The sequence below is a fragment of the Elephas maximus genome, chromosome 19, assembly GCF_024166365.1.
Source record: "Elephas maximus indicus isolate mEleMax1 chromosome 19, mEleMax1 primary haplotype, whole genome shotgun sequence".
NCBI classification, from domain to species: domain Eukaryota; kingdom Metazoa; phylum Chordata; class Mammalia; order Proboscidea; family Elephantidae; genus Elephas; species Elephas maximus.
Genome location: NC_064837.1, coordinates 65891722 through 65913178, shown reverse-complemented (window position 1 = coordinate 65913178; position 21457 = coordinate 65891722). Strand labels below are relative to the sequence as shown.

Genomic DNA, 21457 nt, shown 5'->3' with positions numbered 1-21457 from the left:
CGCCGGGGTGGAGGTATGGGGTGAGTGAGCATCACTGGCCTGGGCTCCTTACCCGTTACCTCTGCTATGCCACTGCCCCAGGTGTCGCCACGCTGCTATCGCCAAGTACTTTGGGGATGCACCCCCGACCTGCACCAGAGGCTGCGACCACTGCCAGAACCCTGAGGCTGTGCGGAGGCAGCTGGACGCTGTGGAGCGCAGTAGCAGCTGGAGCAGGACCTGCATCAGGCCTCCCCAGGGGAATGGCTTTGACCCTGAGCTGTACGAGGGAGGCCGCAGGGGCTACGGGGGCTTTAGCAGGTGAGGGGTCATGAGTCCACGGCCCCAGCCGATGGGAAGAGTCTGTTCTCCCCTGATGCCAAGGGCAGACCAGAGGTGACCTAATACTGTCATCCGCCCCGGCCCTGTGGGCCACATTGGGTTCTGGACCCTGGCGTGGCCCTGAGCACCTGAGGGTAGGCTGTGAGAGAGCTGTCGGGGATGGCAGGGACCCCACCACCTGCCAGAGGCTGGTTGAGGGGGCCAGAGATGAGGCTCTGGGCTGCTCACGCCCAGCCTGCCCCCAGGTACGACGAAGGCTCCGGAGGCAGTGGGGACGAGGGCCGAGACGAGGCCCACAAGCGGGAATGGAGTCTCTTCTATCAGAAGCAGATGCAGCTGCGCAAGGTGAAGAGGGCAGGGCTCGGGCGGGTGGTTGGTCTATGCAAGCCCTGAGCTGGCCGCAGGTGGGGTACCTGCAGATAGTGGGGTCCCTGGTGGCCCCTGCTGCCCACATCCTCAGCCCCATTCCTGGCCAGGCCTGGGAGCTGCCCTACGAGGGCCTCAGGGGTCCTTCATGACTTTTCCAGGGTAAAGATCCCAAGACAGAAGAATTCGTACCCCCAGGTGAGTTCAGGGATGCCTTGGGGCTGGTGAGGGGTAGGGGTGAGGGTGAGGGGTGTGTGGATGGAACACACCTCACAGAAAATAGTGTGGAAGCGCCCACCTGTTCCCTCCCCAGATGATGACTGTCCCCTGAAAGAAGCTTCCAGCAGGAAGATCCCCAAGCTCACTGTGAAGGTACAGGGTGGGCAGCTCCTCACCGCCCCCAGGACGCTCCCCCAGCTGCAAGGCTCATGTGATCCTCTCTGTCTCCCGTACAGGCCCGTGAGCACTGCCTGCGGCTGCTGCAGGAGGCACTAAGCAGTAACCAGCAGGCTGCGGGTGCCATTGAGGGGTGAGTGTCCCAGACTATGGGAGCTGGGGATGTGGCCAGGCACCCCGGGTTGAGGTCTCCCTAAGAGCTCTTAGTCTTTTGGAGACCTCAGGACCCCCATCTCAGAAGTGTTCCTGGGATGTTCAGCTACCCACATCCCCAGATGGTAACCAATTCTACTCCTGGGGGTGTAAGTCATCACAGCCCCACTTGGGGGCAGGCTTGGCCACGACCTAGCAGTGACCAGTGGCTGCTGAAGACTACCCAGAGAGTGTCACAGAGTCAGGTGGGAACCCATGTGCCCAAGGCCACTCCCACCAGGCCCTGACTCCGCTTGAGGGAGAATCCAGCAGAAGCTCTACGGGGTGAGGGCTCAGGCCTGGCTGATGTCTGGCTCACTTCCCACAGAGCCGACCTCCAGGCCAAGGCTGTGGAGCTAGAACATGAGTTGTTCCGCAGTGCCAAGGCAGCCAACCTGTACAAGGCCAGCGTGCTGAGGAAGGTGGGCCTGGACAGGCGGGGCAGGCACACTCACCAGGGGCTCTCCCCAGGGCTCCCAGGAGGCCACTTATTGGGGCAGAGCCTGACTTCCCTCCTTTGCCGGCTAGAGGAGGTTCCACCCAGCCCCCTGAGGACCAGAGTTTGTCCAGTGTCCAGTTGCCTGGAGCCATTGGCCACAGAAACCTACTTGGGGGAGGTTTGGGTGGGGCCTTTGGGGAGGAACTAGTGGCCCGCTGCATCCCATCTGTTTCTGCCCCAGGTGGCTGAGATCCACAAAGCCTCCAAGGACAAGCAGCTCTACTCCGATGTGGTTGGCAGGGCCAGGAGCTGCAGCACCCAAGCTGGGCCCCCAGAGCCCAGTGAGCATGACATCCTGCCGGCCTCCCAAGTGTACTCGGTTTGTGGTGACCTGGGTCCCCTCTGTGTTCAGGGCAGGCATAGCCCAGGCCCTGGGGTGCCCAGGGGAGACCCTCTAGTGTCCCTGCTCTGCTGGCCGCCCCCCACAGCCTGTCATCCTCTCTTCCTGATGCCTGAGTGGCAACCTGTCTTCCCCACCCCTCCCACACCCCAAGATCCTGACCCAGTGGGGCCGTGGCTGGACCAGCCAGTGAGTGGGTCCCGAGGGGCCTGTTGGTCGATCCCTCTCTCTTCCTTGTAGCTCAAAGCCAAGCGGGTGGGAGCCGGCTTCCCCAAAGGCTCCTGCCTGTTCCAGACAGCCACTGAACTGATGGAGAGGATGCCGTCCGAGGCGCCAGTTCCCCAGTCTGTTCAGGGAAGCCAGCAGGAGCCCCCCAGGCAGCTGCATGGCTTCCTGGACGAGGACAGGGCTGAGCCCCTCCCTGGGCCCAGAGGAGCAGACCCTGGAGGGGTTGCTGAGAGTGGGGAGCCCTCCCCCAAGAAGAAAGCCAAAGACTCTAAGGGCAGCCCCCTGGCCAAGGCCCGGGCCAAGAAGAAGCAGCAGCTCCTTGCTGAAGCAGCCCACAAGGACTCTCAGAACATTGCCCGCTTCTGCCAGAGGGTGGAGAGCCTATCAGGCCCCCTAGCAGCCCCAGAGAAGTGCGCAGGGGATGACAATGGAGCCCCGGGGTGTTTTGCCACCCCTCTGCACACTGAGGAGCCCACCAGGGAAGGGCTGAGGTGAGGGTGGTGGGTGTACTAGGACCTTTGGGAGTATCACCTTGGCTACCCGGGTCCTCTGGAGCTCAGGGCTTATTCCCAAGGTGGCCTATGGGCTGCCTGGGATGCAGGAGCACCTGGAGCCCTGATGCCTGCTCTTCCCTCGGTCAGTGCCTGCCCACTCGGTGACCAGGGGCCCCCTGGAGCCCAGCCCACGCCCCCACAGGAGACCCAGAGGGGCAAGCGGCCCAGACCCCAGCAGGTTCGTCAGGGCCAGGCCCTGCGGGATGGGAAGTAGCATGGCTGTGCTCTGCTCTAGGCTGCAGGGTGGGGAAAATCACGTCCTTATCTCAGCAGCAGATGGCTAAGGAACAGGCTGGAGGGAGCCTGTGGGTACAGAGGACCAGTCTTCCAGAAGGAGGGGAGGGGCCAGTGAAAGGGAGCCTGGGAGTGACTCCACTGTGGCCCTACCCAGGAGAACCCAGAGAGCCTGGCTCAGAAGAGGCCTCGCCCCTTAGCCAAGCCCTGCGTCTCTGCTGAGGCCAGGGGCAGCGTTTCAGCCAGGGACCAGGGCGCCTTGTACCCAACGACCCATGGCCCCTGCCAGCTCCCAGCTGCCAGCATCTCCCTGAAGGAGGCTGCGAGTGTTGTGGTCAAGTGCCTCACCCCCTTCTACAAGCAGGGCAAGTTTGCATCCAAGGTAGGAGGTTTGGGGGCTCTGCTCTACCCTCTGGCCTGGGACACCTGAGGGCCGGGTGGGAGGCAGGGCAGGAGTGGGAGTCTGCCTCACCCTTGGGTGCTGTTGTGGCTGCTCTGGGGGCAGGGTAGGGCCTAGTGCCCTCCAGGTCTCCTCACCCTCTGCTGCCCAGGAGCTGTTCAAAGGCTTCGCCCGCCACCTGTCACACCTACTAACTCAGGAGATCTCCCCTGGAGGGAGCGGTAAGTACCTGAGGGCCTGCATCACCAGGGCAGGAGGCACTGGGTGGGAGGCTCTGCAGGGAGGGGACTGGCCCTCATATACCCCCACCCCCACAATTCAGTGACAGAAGAGGCCCAGAACCTCATCAGGCAGTTCTTCCACGGCCGAACCCGGTGTGAGAGTGACGCTGACTGGCAGGGCCTGTCCAGCCCTCAGCAATGACTGACCACTGCCTGGGACTAGCGCGCCCTCCTCGTACTCTACCTTGGGGCCGGCCTCGGCCTTGCTCAGGGAGGGGGAGGTGGACAGGCCTGGGGTGTCACCTTTTCTCAGGGTCCTTCCAACCACACCTTGCCTTGGGGATGGCTCCAGGCACCTCCCAAACCAATGTCTAGGTCAGGAACCAGCCCGCCTTGCTCGCTGCTTGTGAAGCCTGGGGTCCTCTCTCCCAGAGCCTCCTGCCTCACCTGCCCCACATGGCTGGTTTTCTGGGTCGGCCCCAGGTGAGAAGGTGGCCAGGTAACTGCTGCCAGGGCAAGAGGAAGAAGGCTGAGCCTCGCTGCTGCTTCTGCACTTAAGTTTTAAGCTAGAGGTGAGGCCTCCCTGCCCTAAGTATTGGGGCCTGTTCCGGAGAAGCCCCTGCTGGCCTCAGCACCCACCCCCCGCCGCGCACTACCCCCTCGAGATGCCTGCCTGCAGCCTCCACCCAGGTGCAGAGCCCGCGGGGAGCAGGCAGCCAAGCAAGGCCGCCGGACTGAGAGTTTATGAATAAAGTCATGTTTGTCCTGACACGCACACACATCCCTTTTCTCTTAGGAGTTTATTTCCTCAGCAGCCGCTGCTCCCAGGCCTGGGTTCTTGCTGATGTTGAACTGGGGCAGCGGTGGGGGGCCGGGGTCGGGTGAGCATGTCCCCCAGACTGGGCATCCGAGCTCCTGCAGCCCACCCCAGGCCAGCTCTCCCCAGCGGCAGCCCCCGCCTCTCAGCTTCCCAGCCACCACGTGAAGTCCAAACCAGCATGGCCCAGTAGCAGTAGCAGCAGGGGAGAGCGTTGGGATGAGACCCTGGCCGCAGCCGCCACAACTCTAGTAAGGTGTGCTGGTGCTGCTGTCCAGCAGGAAGGCAATCGTCTGCTGTAGCTCCTGGGCCTGTGGGCAGAGGGGCCACCACGGGTTCCCACCAGCCGCGCACCTCTGCCCAATGCACACTTCTGAGCCTGGTGGCCCTGGGTTCCCACCCAGAGCAAGCAGTGCGCCTCACCTGCGGCAGCTCGAACCAGATGGTTTGGGGGCTGTGGACCGAGCCGTAGTTGAGCTCCAGGCCCGGGGCCCCACCCTCCTCCCGGGGGCTCAGCAGGCGGAGCCGCTGGATTTCATGCAGGGCGACAGAGCAGTACAGTTTCTGTGGGCGGGCCGGGAGAGGTCACCAAGAGGCCTGGGAGGGGGGTTGGCCCCCCAGGGCCCAGGCCAGTGCTGGGGGAAAGCCTTGTTACCTGGGAACTGGAGTCCATGAGGATAAGGTGCTGGCGATTGAGCCCCAGAAGGCCAGGCCCAGGCAGGGCCAGCTGGCTCACACGCAGCACCACGTACACAGTGTAGCCAAAGAGGGGCAGCTGGCTCACGGCCTCTGGAGATGAGAGGGCAGGGTTCTGGCCTCGGGGCCCTGAGGGTTGGCGAGACCCTGCCCTGTTTGTCCCCCCAGGTGTGTGAGGGCACCTCTGCAGTCCTCACCCTCACCTGTCCCTCCTGGGCCTGTGGCCGCAGCTCCCTACCTCCATCCCAGACCCACCAATGAAGCTGATCTGTGCGTCCTGCAGGCTGTGTCGCTGCAGCTGCCTCAGCTCTTGGTCCATCAGGCGCTTTATGGTGGCCATGTTCAGCTGCCGTTGCAGCTGCTTCGGCACGTAAAGCAGCAGGTCTCGCCTAGGACATAGGACGGGTCAGTTTGGCCCGTGACCCCTGACCATCTAGTGCAGGGCTGGGCATACAGCAGGTGCTAAATAAATGAGCAAGTGGCTCCTGTGGGTAAGGGTTCCACACCCAGGAACGCATCCTTACCTGCCCTCCAGGAGCGTGGGATGGGTGGGAGGACAGGCACATGGCCAGACTGGTTGGGGTCTGAGGCCTCAGAGGAGGGGGTGGGGGTGCTGAGGTGGGCGTCGGCACCGGGGGGCACAAAGAGGGGTGCTGGCTCTGGGGGCAGGCACACACTCACTCTGTAGGTGGGTCCTTGGTATTTCTGCTGAGGTGCTGCAGGGCTGCCAGGTGGGCGAGCTGGGCATCTGCCTGGGCACTGACCAGCAGCTTCCCCTGGAGGTAGTCCCACAGCACCTGAGGGGAAGCAGTGAAGGGACCATGTTCTGTGAAAGCGAGAATCAGAGCCCCTTGGTGGGGATGCAGCCCACCAACTGCCCGGCACCAGAAGCAGGTGGCTGACCTGGCTGTAATGGATGCAGATGTAGGTGGGATGGTCAAAGTGTAGCGGTGTCTCCCAGCCCAGCCGCCAGCTGTACAGGCTCAGGTCCTGGTCCACCATCACATTGTTGAGGTACTCGAAGGGCCGAAGGGGCCGTACCAGGTCACCTGCCACCAGAGCCCACAGTCCACAGGCTGCCCTGCCACCTCAGAGCCAGTGCTGGGCCTCTGCCCTGCTGCCTGCCCTGCTGCCCGGGCCAGCACTGCCCACCACCCCAGTTGCTGCCTGCACTGCTCTCCAGCCCCGTCCCACCCGAGCCTGCTCCACCACAAGCCACCCGCCGCCACTGCGTGGGGCCTGTCCTGCCACCCCCAGTGTAGACACAGCCTCACTCATGGGCAGAAGTGGGTGTGGGGCCCAGCAGGTCAGGACACCTCCCTAACTACCCAGCCACCCTTCCTCCAGGTGTGGGGTCTCACCTTCCCCTCTGATGAGGAAGAGGGCGAATTCCTGCACCTCCTGGGGGTCCGCGACGCCCATGTGGCTGCACAGCTCCTCCAGCACTTCTGCGGCCACCTGGCATGTGGACAGGCCATGATGGGGGCAGGGTTCTCCCTGCCTTTCCCTCCACCCTCCTGGGTGCCCCGTGCTCACTGTGAACATCTGGATGTTGGTCCTGTAGTCCACGCCCCCCGGCAGGTGAATCAGAAGCATGTGGACCTCCTGGCCTTTCTGCAGAGGCAGGGAGTGGGTCAGAGTCTACCAGTGGCAGGGGCTCAGCGCTCTCCCACGGGATCCCAGGAGCCCCTCCGCCTGTACCCCCAGTACCAGGAAGGCCTTTATTTCACCAGGCATGGGTAGTCGTTGGCGCCCCCCATACTTGACTGTGCGTTGGAGGTGCTCTTGGCTGCTGCAGGCCAGCTCTGCAGAGAGGAGCCAGGCGGGGGTCAGAGCACCCCAAAGCCCCCCACCAGCCAAGCACCCACCTTCCTGCCAGCCCACCAACAGGCACCTTGGCTCAGGCCTGCACCCTGCAGGAACTTAGTCACGTAGGGCATCAGGGTAGTGGATGGCGGGAAGAAGCCCGTGAGCAGGCTGAGGAACTTCCAGCCTCGAGTGCAGTGTTCCCTGCAGGCAGAAGGCCAGGACGTCAGGCCTCCAGAGCCAGAGTTCTGCTCCCCTAGAGGCCCTGAGCCACCCCAGCAGGTACCCCCACTCACGGCTGGGGATGTTCCGTGACCTGCTTGATGACTTGGCAGTAAATCTCATCCCTGAGGCTCTCCTCCCGGCACAGCTGTGGGGACAGGAGGGGCAGGGGGGCAGGGGAAGGCCTCAGGGCAGAGTGGCCATGTGGATCGGGGAGGGAGGGAAGGGATCCGAAGGTGGAGAGACAGGCTTGGGGGGTGACAGCTAAAGTGACACACCAGGGGGCCGCTATCAACAACACCTGCACAGCAGGTCAATTTTACCCTAAATCTCTCTCTTCACTTGGATCCTGGGATTTGCTTCCCCTTGGCCTTCCCACAAGGACCCCTGGTGGTGCAGTGGTTAAAGCACTCAGCTGCTAACCAAAAGGTCTGCAGTTCGAACCCGCCAAGGAGAAAGATGTGGCAATCTCCTTCGGTAAAATTTACAGACTTAGAAACCCTATAGGGCAGCTCTACTCTGTCCTATAGGGTCGATATGAGTGGTGGTGGTGGCTTGGGCCAACATCTTGGAGGTAGCCTTGATCCCCCCCATACCTGCCACTTCTCCCCTCCATGGCTGCCTCTTGGCCCAGGCCAGCTCCATCTCTCACCTGGGACCACACCCCCATAATGTCTACAATAGCCAGAGCAGTTCTACAAGCCTAAGCCAACCCTCTCTGCAAAGCCCTTCAGTGCTGCCCCACAATCCCCTCCCCATCCCCATCACACCCTCATATCAGGATGGGTGCACCAGCCCTTCTCTCTGCCCAGATGCTCTGCCTGATGGCTCTCTGCTCCAATGTCATCTGACCACGAAGCCCAGAGAGGTTAGCTGATTTGCCCAGGGTCACACAGGAGCTAAGATTAGAATGCTATGTAAAACCACAGTTCCTTCCCCTGCTTTATTATTACAGTGAAGTAACACAATAAATAATGTCAGCTAGGACCTCCCTACTGAGCACATGGCAGCCCCTGTTGCTGACTGTCTCCTCCCACTGGAGTAACAGCTCTCTGAGAGCAGGGTCTCAGCCCCAGCACAGAGCAGGTGCGTGAACAGTGAGTGAGGGGAGGCAGCCCTCAGCCCAGGCAGGAGGACGGAAGCAGCTCTCTGGGCTGGTGGCCCCCGGCTCCCACGCACACAGCCCGCTCACCTTCAACAGCTCATAAAGCAGCTCCACCTCGTCCTTGCCCCGGGGCTTGGACTGGTCACCCATGAACTGCATCAGAGCTGTGGGCAGAAGAGGAAGTACCAGGCGTTGGCCACTGCCCACCACCCGCTCATACTGCCCATACTCTCAAAACACACATGAGCTAGGTAGGCCGCCTGGTGCCAGCTTTATACCCCAGGGAACTAGGGCTCAGGGAGACAGGGGCACCCAAGACCACACACAATGCGTAGTGCTGCCTGGAGCCACCCGCTGCCTTCCAGTCCCAGACTCCACCACAGCCCTTGGGCAGGAGAAGTGGTTGAGGGCAGGGGCACAGGACCCACTCCGAGAGCTTCCCTGAGCAGGCAGAGCCAGGCAGGGCTCAAGGAGAGAAGAGGCCATGGGTCCCAGGGCCCCATGCAGACCACCCAGCCCCAGACGTCAAGGCCCAGCATGCCACTCACCCCGGAAGCTTTCCACAGCCTGCTTGTTCTTGTCCTCGTCACTGAAGCTGATGAGTGATTCCTGAATGGGCACCTGCAGCCACAGAGGTGAGCCATGGGGCTGGGGTCCATGCAGGGCAGAGGGGAGCCACAGGCCAGCTCCTCCCCACTGCTCCCCCTCACCTTGGTGTACTGCACCAGGCTGTCCGTGGCCTTTACCTTGGCATCTCCATCTGTTGAGTGCAGCCTGCGGGGACAACAGGACGACAGCCTTGCTTGCCCGGCCCTCCCGCCCTTGGTCTGGGGTATGTAAGGGACTGGGGTAGGAGCAATAGCCTGGTGGCTCTGATCAGGGAGGCTCACCTCCGAGGGACCGTGGAAAGCCAGGCATGGGGGTAGGGGTGGGGCACTCACAAGGTCCGGGGCTCCCGGAAGAAGCGCAGGGCGAATTCCTGCATGCTGTAGTTGTGGGAGTAGGTGGACAGAGAGCCTGCTAAGGGGGGCAGGCTGGGGGCCTCCAAGTCCTCGCTGTGAGCCTGGTTCCAGGGCTGGGCAGGGCACTAGGAACACAGGAGACCTGCTGCCACCCTCGTGCCCCCTGGCCTGTCCCAGAGGCCCTGCCTGCCCCACCCAGCCAGACCCTAGAGAAACAGGAGGGGCAGCCAAGTCAGCCAACTCAGGGAGCCAGGACAGTCAGAGCTGTTCATTGAGCAGGGTCTTCCGTGGCGGCAGTAGGTAAGTGCCCCATGGGACAAGATGGGGACAGCAGCCCCTGCCCACAGAAGGCTTACAGTCTTGCTGGGGAGACGGGCAAGAGACAGTGAGAGGGTACCGAGGCAGCCTCAGACCAAGTGCCATCCACCAGGAGCTCCTTGGAGCCCGGCAGGCCTCATGGTGGATGGTCGCACCCTGTCTGTCCTTCCTCGACTACCAGCTAGGCCACCACCGTCACCCTCACCTCTGAGGCCTCGGCCCCCGGAGCCAGCCCTGGCTCCCCACGCTGCACCGCACTCCTGCGCCTGCTGCTCTGCTGCTTCATCGAGAAGTCAGGGGCAGCTGCCGGCTGCACCATGTCTGCAGGGAAGAGTCCAGAGCGGCCCCCGCAGGAGCCGAACTGCCAGCCTAGAAGACAGCCATGGAGGGCACCTCAGCCACCTGGCCCCTCTGCACACCAGGCAGGGGCCCTCCCTGGGCCAGCCAACTGCCTGTCCCCGGGGATACCTGGCTCCAGAGTGGCCACAGGCAACAGCTTAATGAGGTCCCCGCGGTGGAAGCTGAGAAGGCTGCTGTCATCGGTGATGTAGCTTCGCAGGGCGATGACATAGTCAGAGTCCTGGTGGGCAGCACTGGGTTTTTTTTTTCTGGTGGGCAGGTGGGTGAGTGGGGAGGGGGCGGGGCAGCTGTGACTCCCTGTCCTGCGGACCCCTTGGTTGGCTTCACCCTCTGCCTAGCACCCAGAGTTCTAGGGAGCCAGCCCACCCCTGCAGCATGAAGAAGCCTGGATGACACTCCCAGCCCAGCCGTGACACCTGGGTGGAGGCCCCGACCCCGGCCCACACGTGCCTTCTTTAGCTCATTCAGGTACAGGTCAACCATGGACTTGATGGTGCCCGCCCGGACCGTGTACAGCACCAGCTGCTCGCTCTTCAGTGACAGCTCCAGGGTGGAGGTGCCCCGGCACTCCACACCCAGCACCTCAGCAAAGCTGTGCACAAGGTGATTGTGAGTTCAGGGTCACCTCACACTCATCTCTCCCCTCCCAGCCCTGGCCCAGCTCACCTGTACGAGCAGAGGGTCTTGAGCTGGTCAGGGTGGAAGCTGGAGCCTTGAGTCACTTTGAGCAGTCTCAACCCCCGGTGAGACACACCCAGCAGTTGGACATCACTGCCACTCTCACCCTGCGGGGAAGCAGGTGGGTCACGGCAGGCTCCTGGGTCCCCACAGAGTCCTGGGTCCCCCACACCAAAGAAGGTGTCCTGGAGCTGCCCTTCCATGGGGTCCCTGCCTGCCCCCCAGCTCTTGTCCTTGCTGCAGGGGGCTGTGCTGGCAGACCCTACCCCCACCCCATTGACCCTGGCGTCCCTGACCGAGACTGGGAAGATTCGGGAGAAGTAATTGGCCCAGTTGTCCCGGGCTGCCACCACGATGCGCTTCTTGACGCTGTCTTCAGTGGAGGCGATGGAGTCTAGGCCCACCTCCAAGTCCCCTGTGGGCAGGAAACAGCCCCATTGCCCTCTGGCTGCCCCCTCCCCCTGCCCCATACTCACACAGGGAGACCCCAGGGGTGGCTCCCACCACCCTCAGGGCTGGCCCAGTCCAAGCACTCAGTCCCAACCCCAGGACCCCCTACCCAGCAGGTCCTTCATTCTGCTCCTCTCCTTCTGGGAGATCCGAATGCAGGACTCAGTGAAGGTGTCCCGCAGAATCTGGGGCAGAGCCAGGCAGTCAGCACAGGTCCTGGGAGCAGCCCCAGGCGTGTGGGGCAGAGGAAAGGCTGGAGAGGCCCTGGACGGCGCCCCCATGCCTGGGTACCTCTGGTGCTAACCTGCCCCTAGGACCCCTTGCGCATGGGTAGGGCAGAGAGGGTTTTGGGACTTCCGAGCCCAGAGCTCCTCCACTCAGAACTTCCCACCTGCCCCCTCCCCATGGTGGGAAGAAGGGAGGCTAAGTGCAGAGTCTGGGGGCAAACAGGCCGAGCCCCTGGAGCCTTCAGGGCGGGGGGCAAAGTAACAACCACCATTTATTAAGCACCTACTGCATGCCCGGCCCTGGGTTGTGCACTGTATATACTTTGTTATCTCAACTTTTTTTTTTTTTAGGTGAATTTCACGTGACATAAAATGGACCAGTTTAAAACACTTGGGGAGCATTTAGTGTATTCTCCATGGGGTGCACCCACCACCTCCGTCCATTTTAATCCTCGTCTATAAATAAGGTGGTGGCATGGTTGCTCCTCAGAGATGATGTGAAGATTAAGTGGCAAATGTGTTTAGGGTGCCCTGTGCGTGCTGGCTCTAGTTATGCCCCTCACGCTGGTGTTGACCTGGCCCAGGTGTTCAGCCAAGGGCCTGGGGACACCATCTGTCTGCAAGTGTTTCACAGGTGGGCCTGCTCTCACCTGCTCACAGAGAAGCCGGAGGCAGTAGGGATGGCTGAAGTTCTCCCGGGGGTAGAACACCTGGAGGCGTGGTAGATGAGCCAAGGTGAGAAGGGTTCAGTGCCCTTGCCCCTCTCCCCAGACTCCCCTACCACCTCTGCCCTCCCAGGCCCAGACCAGAAAACCAGGCCTGAGAAGTTGGCTCAGGGAAGCAGATCCCAGTGTTTGAGCATGGGGAGGGGTTGCCTGGGGTCCCAGGTATGTCCTCCAGAGCCACCCCATGCCCACCTCCTTTCGTAGGAACAGCTTCCAGGGCGCACCAGTGTAGGAAAAGCATACACTGCCCGAGGGCACAAGCAGCTGGGTGGAGACCCCCTGGTCACTCATGGGCTCTATCAAGACTGGGGGAAGGGTATCAGGTGAAGGGCCTGCCAGAGATCAATGACTGGGCCCCAGGGAGTGAAGACCCTTGTCTCCCAGGAGCCCCTGAGGGCCCTCTCAGCCTACCGCCACCTTGCTACTGCCCCAGGCACCCTCTCCTGCCTCCATGTCCTGCTCTTAAGCTTCCCAGGTCCTGTGCTCCCAACCATGTCAGCCAGGGCCACTACATTCCCCACGGAGGTATCGGATCTGCCTGCAGGACAACACCCTGTGAGGCACAGCCCTTGGCATCAGGCAGGCCCCAGGGGTGACAGCCCTGCCCTGGGTGGGAACGCAGAAGCTGGGGCTCCTCCCTGATGGCTCCGAAGTCCAGAAGCCGGTAGCTGACCTCTGCCCTGAGTACCCAGAGTCTGTTGGGAATCCTGCCCCCACCCCACTGAGCCCGCCCCATGGGGATGAGAGGTCCTTACCACGGGGCTCAGCTGAATGGGTCTCTGGGTCCCCGAGCAGAGGCAGTGGGGGTGCTGGCGGAGGTGGGGGTGCACCGGGAGAGGGTGGGGTCTGGCCAAACAGGTCCCGAAGGGGGCCCTGCTTCTCCTTGATGGAGCTGGAGGTTCCTGGCTGGATGGGGGCCTTGGGTCGAGGGGCCACAGCTGGCGGGGGGCCCTTCCCCAGGCTAGGGGGCTGCGTCTGGGAGGTACAGAGAAAGCGCACAGGCTGTGTCTAGAGGGCAAGGCCACATAACCAAGAGTGGAGGAGGCTTCAGGCCTGTTTCTTCCAGAGACCTCAGACTCCTAGCAGCTTGTGGCCTGAAGGGGGCAGCGCAGAGTTCTCACCAAAGGTGGCGAGTAGGCACCGTTGATCCCCAGCTTAGCCAGAGCCTCGTCTTTGGGGTCGTTTTTCTTCACAAAACTTTTAGGAAGCCTCCTGGAAGCAGGAAGAGGTCACCTGGGGTCCTTGAGGCTGGAGCAACCCCACCACCTCCTCCAGGGATCCCACCTGGATGGCTGCACGGGTACAGGCACAGGCCCTGGGCGGCTCTGGTACATGCGGATGATGTTGCGGATCTCCCGGCTGGGCTCTAGCCGTTGGACCGTGGGCTCCGTGCTTTGCGCCATAGGCTCTCTGCCCCTGGCTGGCCCTCGGCCACTGACAGGCCTGGCCTCCTCCTTGCCTGGCTCAGCCTCAACCTCATTTGCACTGCACACTACAGGCTCCCTACCCCCGGCTGGTCCTTGGCCACCGCCAGGCCCGGCTTCTTCAGCTGGCTCAGCCTCAGCCTCATTTGCAGCTTTGGCCCCACCTTGTTTCAGTGGCTTCCTCACTACTGGGGGAGGAGGAGGGGATGGAGGAGACGCTGCACAGAAAGGAAAGATGAGGATGAGATGATGAGACAAAGTGCTGGAGCCCACAGCCCCTACCCATCTCCTCCCACCACCTGCTCTGGCTTCCTCCTCTTCTTCCTCCTCCTGCTCCTCCGCCTTTGCGATCTGGACCTTGGCCGGAGGCTTCACCACCTTCACCTTGATCTGCTGCTGCCCTGTAAGTGCCCCAGATGGCCCTCTCCATACCTGTGTTTGCCCAGAGCCCCCACCTGGCGTGCCCACCCAGGCAGCTGGACAGACAGCTGGGCAGGCTGCACTGACGCTTGGAGCACAGTGCACAGGCTGGAGGCAGTGGCAGGCTTCTGCACAAGCCCACCTCCCCGCGTGCCCTCACCCATCTTCTGGAAGTAGTCCCGTTTCTGCTGGAAGCTCTTGGGGTGCCAGGGCCTGTCCTGAGCCTCCTCGGTGGGTTCCTCCTGGCAAGAAGGATAAGTGGATGCGTGGTTCTAGCTGGCCACGTGGCCACACTCACAGCGTACCCCTCAACCCCTGGGTGGCCTGGGGGCCAGAAGCCTCTTCTCCCCTCCTTTCTGCTCATCCTCACCCCGTGTCTCCCATCCCTGAAGCCCAGGAATCAGCAGCCCCCACCCCAGGCCCACCATCTGCCTGGCTTCCACTCCTTACCCTCAAGCTGGCACTTGCTGACTCCAGGTCACGTGCTGGCTCCTCCCGGGGGGTAGGAGGCTTCCTGGGCTTGGGGGTAGTAGCTGGGGGTGGAGCCGGGGAGGCAGCCCCGGAGGCCTGGGTCTGGCGCTGCCGCTGCTGCATCTGCTCCAGGCTCAAGGTCATGGCCTGGGTGGTCATCTGCTGGGCCTGAAGGGGAAGAGGTGAGAGCCCGGGCCTGGCCCAAAGGCCTGCCACCGCCTGACCCCGCCCGGGACCTGCCCACCCTCACCATGATCAGCGCCTGCTGATTGATGAAGTTCTGCTGCTGAACTGCCAGCTGACTGGCATCCAAGCTGGGAAGCACGGGCTGTGGGGGCTGTGGAGGCACCATCATGGCTGGGAGGGAGGGAGGGAGGAAGGCGGGGCCTGGGCGCTGAGTGCCGTGGTTTAGCAGGTGGCCCTCGCCCACTGTGCCCTCAGCGCCCCCGGCAGGACCCTCCCTCCACCGTTCCCCAGGACCCCCAGCCTTACCTGGCATGGCGGGGACTGCACCCATCGCTGGCATCACGGGTACAGGTGCAGGCACCATGGCAGGCTGGTATCCGGGCATCTGGATTATCCCTGGGTACACTGAGGGAACAGGCCCCGCAGGTTGGTGCCTCCTGGGCCCACGTACCACCTCCCTCCAGTCCCAGACACAGAGAAGAGATTGGTCCACCAGGGTGCTGACCAGAGCTCTGACCCCAGGCTGCATCAGTGAGACCCTGCCAGGGCAGGGACCTGGAGCCCCTCTGGGTTCAGCCTGCACTCACCCATGGGGTAGCCACCCTGCTGCATGGGCCCAATGGCGCCCCCTCCCTTCATGCGGCCTCGAAGTGCCCGGCTCTGCTCCAGATCCTGGAGGGACAAAAGTCACAGGTCACGGGGTCCCAGGGCGAGAGCCAGAGCCAGAGCCAGGGAGAGATGGGAGGGGCAGTCAGGCTCCAGGAGCGGGCAGGGAACTCACACTGAGGCCAGGGGAGAGGACTGGCTCAAAGAGGTAGTCCAGGAAGCCATCCAGGCTCCCCGATGTCCGGGCCTGCCCTGCGGAGCAGAAGGTTGGTGCCATCCACCCGGGCCGTGGGACATCCTGCACCCAATTCCCAGCCCTTTGCCAGGCCTCCATACGCCCATTCCAGCCTTACCTGTGTGGCTCCTGCTGGGCAGTGTTGGGGCTGGATCTGGGGGTGGTCCCGGGGGCAGCTGGGGGGCCTGGATGCCAGGGGCAGGGGGGATGTCTTCAGAGGCTCTGAAGGAGAGTGGGTCCAGCTCACTGCCTTGGCTGGTGGGGGGGAGGGGTGCCCAGGCTGGGATGAGATCTAGAAGCTGCTGTGGGACTGCCCCCACGGGGTGGGAGGAGGGTTAGGTGGGAGGAATGAGCCTGCAGCACCATGAACCAACCACAGGACACAATAGGGTGGCTGTGGAGGCCACCACCCCCAGGGGCAGGGGCAGGGGTAGGGGTGCTAGGCGGCACCTACGAGGTGCGGGAGGTGACGGGGTAGCTGTGGGAGGCAATGGGGAAGCTGCGAGGGCCACCCGGATCCCCCAGGTCCTCAGTCTGGCCGATCAGGTCCAGCACGAAGTCACAGCCAGCCAGGTCCTGCCAGGCCTCCCTGGAGTGCAGTGATACAGACCAGCCGCGGGGGGGCACCTCCAGACCTCTGGAGAGGGCAGGGGGTGACATAGGGGTGGTCAGTGAAGCAGATGACCCCCCACAGGGGAAGGGACCACAGAGCTGGCCGAGATGGAAGGGCTGGGACAGAGGTGCAGCAGACGATGCCCTGAGGCCCTCCCAGCCCCAAGGAGCCCAGTTTTGCTCAGCAGCTGAGACAGCTCCCAGTTACTTGCGGCTCACAGCCCTTCCTTATGTGCAGGGGCTCTTTGATGGGCCTGTTTCACCAGAACCTGAGCTGCAGGTGCTCTCACACCTTTCCCTACGGTCTCTACCCCTTGCTCCCTGCTGGAATCCACACCCTGCCCCCCGACTTATGCCCCTACCTCCCGGCCCCTTGGGGGAGGCAGTCTCTGGGCCCTGGAGGAGGAAAGTGGGCTGCAGGAGGAGGGCAGGGACAGTGGTCAGCGCTGACCACACTGTCCCCCCATGCCAGGCCCCCCATACCTGCTCTGCAGGATCCACCCTGCAAACTGCTCCCCTGTGGTCCAGGACTCCACCTCCGCGGAGTAGCACTCCTCTGCAGGGCCAGGAGAGAGGGCAGATGAGGGACCACAGGGGGCCACCCCCATGGAAAAGGGCTGCTGTTCACGGGGCTCCAAAAGCAGGGAAAGAGGGAGAGCAAGGTCCCAGGAAGCGGCTGCTGTGCCACCAGAGGCTTAGCAGGCAAGAGCAGGGAGGGTGAGGCGAGGGCAGGGCCCGGGAAGGCGAAGTGACCCCCTGGGGGCAAGTGCAGTAGGGGGCATCACCATTGAAGGTGAAGACATCCAGTGCCATGCGGCCCCGCCGCCATCCGGCAGTCCACTCAAGCTGGGTGGGTGGGTGGGCCCGTGTGGCCCCGGGGGCCAGCTGCGTCTGCTCCAGGGCACCTAGAAGCTTGTGCTGGCACAGGGCCGCCATGCCACTGGGTGCCTGGTCGGACACGAATCTGCTGAGACAGTCCAGGGATGCTGTGGGGGCGAGGCAGCCTGCTGAACCTACCCCGCGCGCCCCTACCTGCTGGGGCCCTTACTTGAGCAGTGGCTTCTGCAGGGTGGGCATGGGGGGGAAGGCGCTGAGCAGGACGGCCATGAGGGCCCAGCCACGCTGGCTCTGCTGCTCGTCCGGGTTATGCCAGAGCTGGGCCACCAGCTGGCTGAAAAGCTCATCCCTCAGCCCTGGCCGCTGCTGCCCCTGCCGCACCAGGTACGCCCCCATGGCCTGTTCCTGCCAGGATGGCAGGGACGCGTCCCCGAGGAGCCGCAGCATCTGCCAGTACAAAATGAGGGGGGTAGGGTGTGTCTCCATGAGATGAGCCAGCACCCCGTAGCTAGGCCCAGCCCCGGAGCCACTGCCCTGTCCCTGCTGTCACGTGTCACGCACCACTTTGTTGATGTCCAGGGCAAACTGAGGGCTCTCGCCATCCAGCCGTGTCAGGGGCTTGGCCAGGGGCTGCCCAGGGCGGGGCAGGGAGGGCTCCTGCTGAGCAGAAGGGTGGCACAGTGCATGGGCAGGGCCGTCTGTGCTGACTGCCAGGGGACAGCGCTCGGGGGACCATAGGAGCATGCACGGGGGCGGGGGGGACTGATGGGGAAAACCACCTTAGAAATGCACCTTAACTGCTTGTTCTGATTAGAAATGGAGACCCAGGCATGCAGACAATACCGAAAATTTGGAAAAGTATGAAGAAGAAAATCAAACCCACCGCTAACATCCCCTGGCCCCAGAGTTAACCACTGTTGGCGTTGTAGTGTCTTTCTTTCCACCCTTGCTTTCTATGCACAGACACATACATTCCCCACCCCTACTGGCTTTGAAAGAGCATTAGGCTTTGGATCCTGATTTTTTTTATTGTAGCAAAGTATATACAACAAAACATTCGTCATTTCAACCATTTTCACGTGTACAATTCAGCGACATTAGTGACCTTCCCCATATTGTACAACCGTCACCACTATTCATTTCCAACATTTTTCATCACCCTTAACAGAAGCTCTCTTAGAGCCCTGACGGCGCAGTGGTTAAGCATTTGGCTGCTAACCGAAAGGTCTGCAGCTCGAATCCACCAGCCAGTTCTTGGGAACCCTATGCAGCAGTTCTACTCTGTCCTATATGAGTCAGAACCGACTCAATGGCAATGGGTTTGGCCATAAGGGATGACTTCATTTTTTCTTCCTCCCACCCCTGAGAACCACTAATAAACTTTGGTCTCTCTGCCATTGCCTATCCTAGGTATTTCGTATAAGTGGGATGATACGTTATTTGTCCGTTTGTGGCTGACTTATCTCACCCAGCATAGTGTCTTCAAGGTTCATCCCTGTCACAGGAGGTGTCATGAATCCTGCTCCTTTATTTAACATGGCAGTATGGACAGTTTCCTTTGTCATTAAATGTCCTTTAAGGACATGCCTTCAATAGCAGGGCAACACCACTGGTATAATAAATAATATGATGTTGTTAGACATTCAGGCCCTATGGATATTTCAGTACAATTCAGCTCCATCCACGGCTCCAATCACCAGAGAAGTCCATGGAAGGTGAGGACAAGGGAAAGGACAGTTTCTGCCTAGCAACGGCTACCACTTGGGGAGCTGAGGAGATGGCCAGGATGCGCTCAGGTTGGGGGAGGCCTACCTGGAAGCTGTTGGAGATGAAGCTGGAGAAGGGGAACTGGTCGATGTCAGGTGGGAGGGCCAGTCTGGGCCGGGCAGTGACTTCTGGGGGCATTGACTCAGTGATGCTCTTTGCCAGGGCGGGCTGACGGCCTGGGGATGAGCACCGGGAGACATGCCAAGTGCCTAGATGTGGGACCCAGCTTGGGTCCTACATCTGCTCCTTCCCGTGGGCAACCAGCCCCCTTAGGGAGAGCTGGGAGAGTAGATGGTGAGCTCAGGGGAGCCCAGAGCATCAGAGAGACCACAAGTGACAGAGCCACACCTGGGGGAGAGGTCAGGGCAGAAGGGACACCCCCAACCAAGACTCACCTTCCGCAGTCTTCAGCATGACAGCCAGCTCAGCCGGAATCTCCAAGCGCCCCAGCTCCTGGCAGGGAGGACCAGTTGACCCAGGTACTCAGGGAAGGGTCATAGGGACCCAGTGCCTCTCCTCACCCCCAGGATTATAAACCTCCCTTTCCAAGATCAAGGATTCGGACCTGGACATTCAAACAAATGGGGCCCCGCGAGCCCTCGGAATCTGAAAGCACTGAAGGGGCAAGGCAGACCCACCCATGTCTCAGGGGACAGGATGGAGGTGCCCAAGGGACAGGACCCACATCGGCACCCCTGGCACCCCACCCTCCTCCTCAAGCAGTGCCAGGTTCAGGAGGTTCATACCTCAGTGTAGAACCCCCTTCGGCTCCCTGGCTACCTACCATGCTTGGTACTTTCTCCGAGGCTCCACCACTGTGCCAGCCACACCAGTGCCCAAGCTGTTAGGGAGATGCAGGAAGAGCTGATGCCCCCATTGGGGGGGTTGCCTTGAATCTCCCAGTGGCACCTCCCCAGCCCAGCTGCCCCCTCCTGCTCCTGGGGGTGTCTGGCACCAGCAGAAGAAAGAACACAGACCCAGAGGTGCCAGCTGCCTGACAGTGAATCCGTCCCTGCCTGCCCTGGCCCTCAGAGTCCTCACTGGCCTCAGCACTGTGGGTGTTATTGCCTGTCTGCCAGGGTACCAGGAAGAGGGCAGGAAGAGGGGAAGGATGGTCCCAGGGGACAAAGTCCAGCCAGGGAGGGGCCAGAGAGGGGTTGGGGGGTAGTATGTGGGCACTGACCTTTGAGATGCTTTATGGCTCTCAGATTACAGTCATCAGGCAAGGGGGGGGGGCAAGGGAAGGTGGAAGTGGGAAGGGTGAAGAAAGACAATGAGCACCCAGAGTCCCCGCCTACAATGGCCAGATAGAGGGAAACCGAAAGAGCTCAGTAAACAATGGCCTCTTGAGGCCTCAGCCATGGTATAGTTGGGCTAGGAGGGTGGACACTGCAGGGGTTCTGCCAAAGTTCACAGCCAAAGCTGCCTGGCTTCTACCCTGAGCTTCCCCAGTTCAGCAGCCCCACCCAAACCCTTTTCACCTGTAGCCTCTGGCGTCTCCAGAGGAGGGGCCGGGCCACCAGCAGAATGGTGTTCAGCTGTACCAGAGCTGCCTGCCGCCGGAGGTATTGCTTCCTGGAGGCCAGGGAGACAGGAGTCCAAACTTACACCTCCTGCCTGGTGCTTGACTCCTCCTCCACAGGGTCAAGAAATTGATGTGAAAACTAGCCTAGACTACCGAAACTCCTGGGTGTTTAGCAGAAGCAATATGTAAAGAATAGGATATTATGAAAAAGGAACAGGTAAATTGAGAAACTGTTTAGTATAGGCATTAAGAGTTTAAGCGCTGGAGCCAGACCAAAAATAAACAAACAAATCAATAATCTATTGCTGTCAAGTTGATTATGACTCATGACAACCCTATGTGTTACTGAGTAGATCTGCTCCATAGGTTTTTTTAGGTTTCACCAGGCCTTAAATCTGTGGCACCACTGGGTGCAGAGGTTAGCAGGCAAGCACAGACTCTTTGCCCCACCCAGGGACCACAGAGCCAGATTACCTGGGTTCAGATCATTCTCCTACTATTTAGTCATTGTGATCTTAGAAAAATTACTTTACCTCTCTGTGGTTCATTTTCATCATCTGTAAAATGGGAATTATCATAATACCCATCCCATGATAAGATTAAGTGAATTAATAGATGCAGGCGCTCCTTGGGAACTCTATAGGGCAGTTCTACTCTGTCCTGTAGGGTCGCTATGAGTCAGAATTGACTCGACGGCAGTGGGTTTTTGGGGTTATGTTTAGAACAGAGGCTGGCACATTATTATTTGATAAAGAGCCAGGCAGAACATCTAAAAATAAAAAAGAGTGTCATTGACAATCTAGTAGATGATTTTGGAAGAGGCAATGTTCAAATAAAATATCTTTGAGGATTTTCCAGATATAAGACCTGACTTCTTAATGAAGAAGTCATGAGCAGGATAAACATTTAAAAATAAACAAGTACCCAGACATGTCATAATAAAAATGCAGTACTCCTGATACAAAGAAAAATCATATAAGCAACCACAAAAAAAGACAGATTACCTACAAAAGAATAAAAATTAGACTGACAGTAGGCTTCTCATCACCGAAAGGAGAAAACAGAAGACAGTGAAGTAATATCTTCAAAGTAATGAGAGAAAATAATTATTAACTTACCATTCTATACCCAGCTAAACTGTGATTCAAGAATGGAAGTGAAAAGACATTCTCAAAGACAGAGAATTTACCACTCTCTAATGCTTGTTGGAAGAACAAGAACAGAATGTACTTTTACATAACAAGGTGTGTGTAAGTT

At 60.6% G+C, this 21457-nt stretch overlaps 2 protein-coding genes across 3 annotated transcripts in view; one reads left to right on the top strand and one right to left on the bottom strand.

Moving 5' to 3' along the window:
* The window catches only part of RECQL5 (RecQ like helicase 5), a 32047-nt gene extending 27475 nt beyond the window's left edge, over window positions 1-4572 (top strand). For both annotated transcript variants that reach the window (XM_049859648.1, XM_049859647.1), the window contains 12 exons: window positions 82-300; window positions 567-666; window positions 849-885; window positions 1001-1059; window positions 1143-1216; window positions 1604-1697; window positions 1956-2093; window positions 2355-2833; window positions 2984-3074; window positions 3288-3512; window positions 3682-3751; window positions 3853-4572. In XM_049859648.1, the coding sequence (XP_049715605.1) occupies window positions 82-300; window positions 567-666; window positions 849-885; window positions 1001-1059; window positions 1143-1216; window positions 1604-1697; window positions 1956-2093; window positions 2355-2833; window positions 2984-3074; window positions 3288-3512; window positions 3682-3751; window positions 3853-3953 (1687 nt within the window). In that variant the 3' untranslated portion in view covers window positions 3954-4572. The remainder of the gene's footprint in view (window positions 1-81; window positions 301-566; window positions 667-848; window positions 886-1000; window positions 1060-1142; window positions 1217-1603; window positions 1698-1955; window positions 2094-2354; window positions 2834-2983; window positions 3075-3287; window positions 3513-3681; window positions 3752-3852) is intronic.
* The window catches only part of MYO15B (myosin XVB), a 32014-nt gene continuing 15096 nt past the window's right edge, over window positions 4540-21457 (bottom strand). The window contains 43 exon segments of the mRNA XM_049861375.1: window positions 4540-4879; window positions 4992-5132; window positions 5224-5357; window positions 5520-5653; window positions 5946-6061; window positions 6168-6313; window positions 6626-6722; window positions 6801-6878; window positions 6975-7069; window positions 7159-7274; window positions 7367-7440; window positions 8485-8561; window positions 8946-9018; window positions 9108-9171; window positions 9339-9484; window positions 9883-10046; window positions 10146-10257; window positions 10488-10629; window positions 10704-10822; window positions 11012-11130; window positions 11275-11350; window positions 12043-12102; window positions 12310-12422; window positions 12873-13092; window positions 13239-13329; window positions 13402-13759; window positions 13841-13942; window positions 14122-14203; window positions 14412-14600; window positions 14683-14789; window positions 14925-15023; window positions 15206-15290; window positions 15400-15476; window positions 15578-15681; window positions 15914-16096; window positions 16555-16627; window positions 16857-17035; window positions 17120-17355; window positions 17470-17565; window positions 18721-18851; window positions 19071-19128; window positions 19460-19516; window positions 20157-20250. Of these exon segments, the coding sequence (XP_049717332.1) occupies window positions 4817-4879; window positions 4992-5132; window positions 5224-5357; window positions 5520-5653; window positions 5946-6061; window positions 6168-6313; window positions 6626-6722; window positions 6801-6878; window positions 6975-7069; window positions 7159-7274; window positions 7367-7440; window positions 8485-8561; window positions 8946-9018; window positions 9108-9171; window positions 9339-9484; window positions 9883-10046; window positions 10146-10257; window positions 10488-10629; window positions 10704-10822; window positions 11012-11130; window positions 11275-11350; window positions 12043-12102; window positions 12310-12422; window positions 12873-13092; window positions 13239-13329; window positions 13402-13759; window positions 13841-13942; window positions 14122-14203; window positions 14412-14600; window positions 14683-14789; window positions 14925-15023; window positions 15206-15290; window positions 15400-15476; window positions 15578-15681; window positions 15914-16096; window positions 16555-16627; window positions 16857-17035; window positions 17120-17355; window positions 17470-17565; window positions 18721-18851; window positions 19071-19128; window positions 19460-19516; window positions 20157-20250 (5080 nt within the window). The 3' untranslated portion in view covers window positions 4540-4816.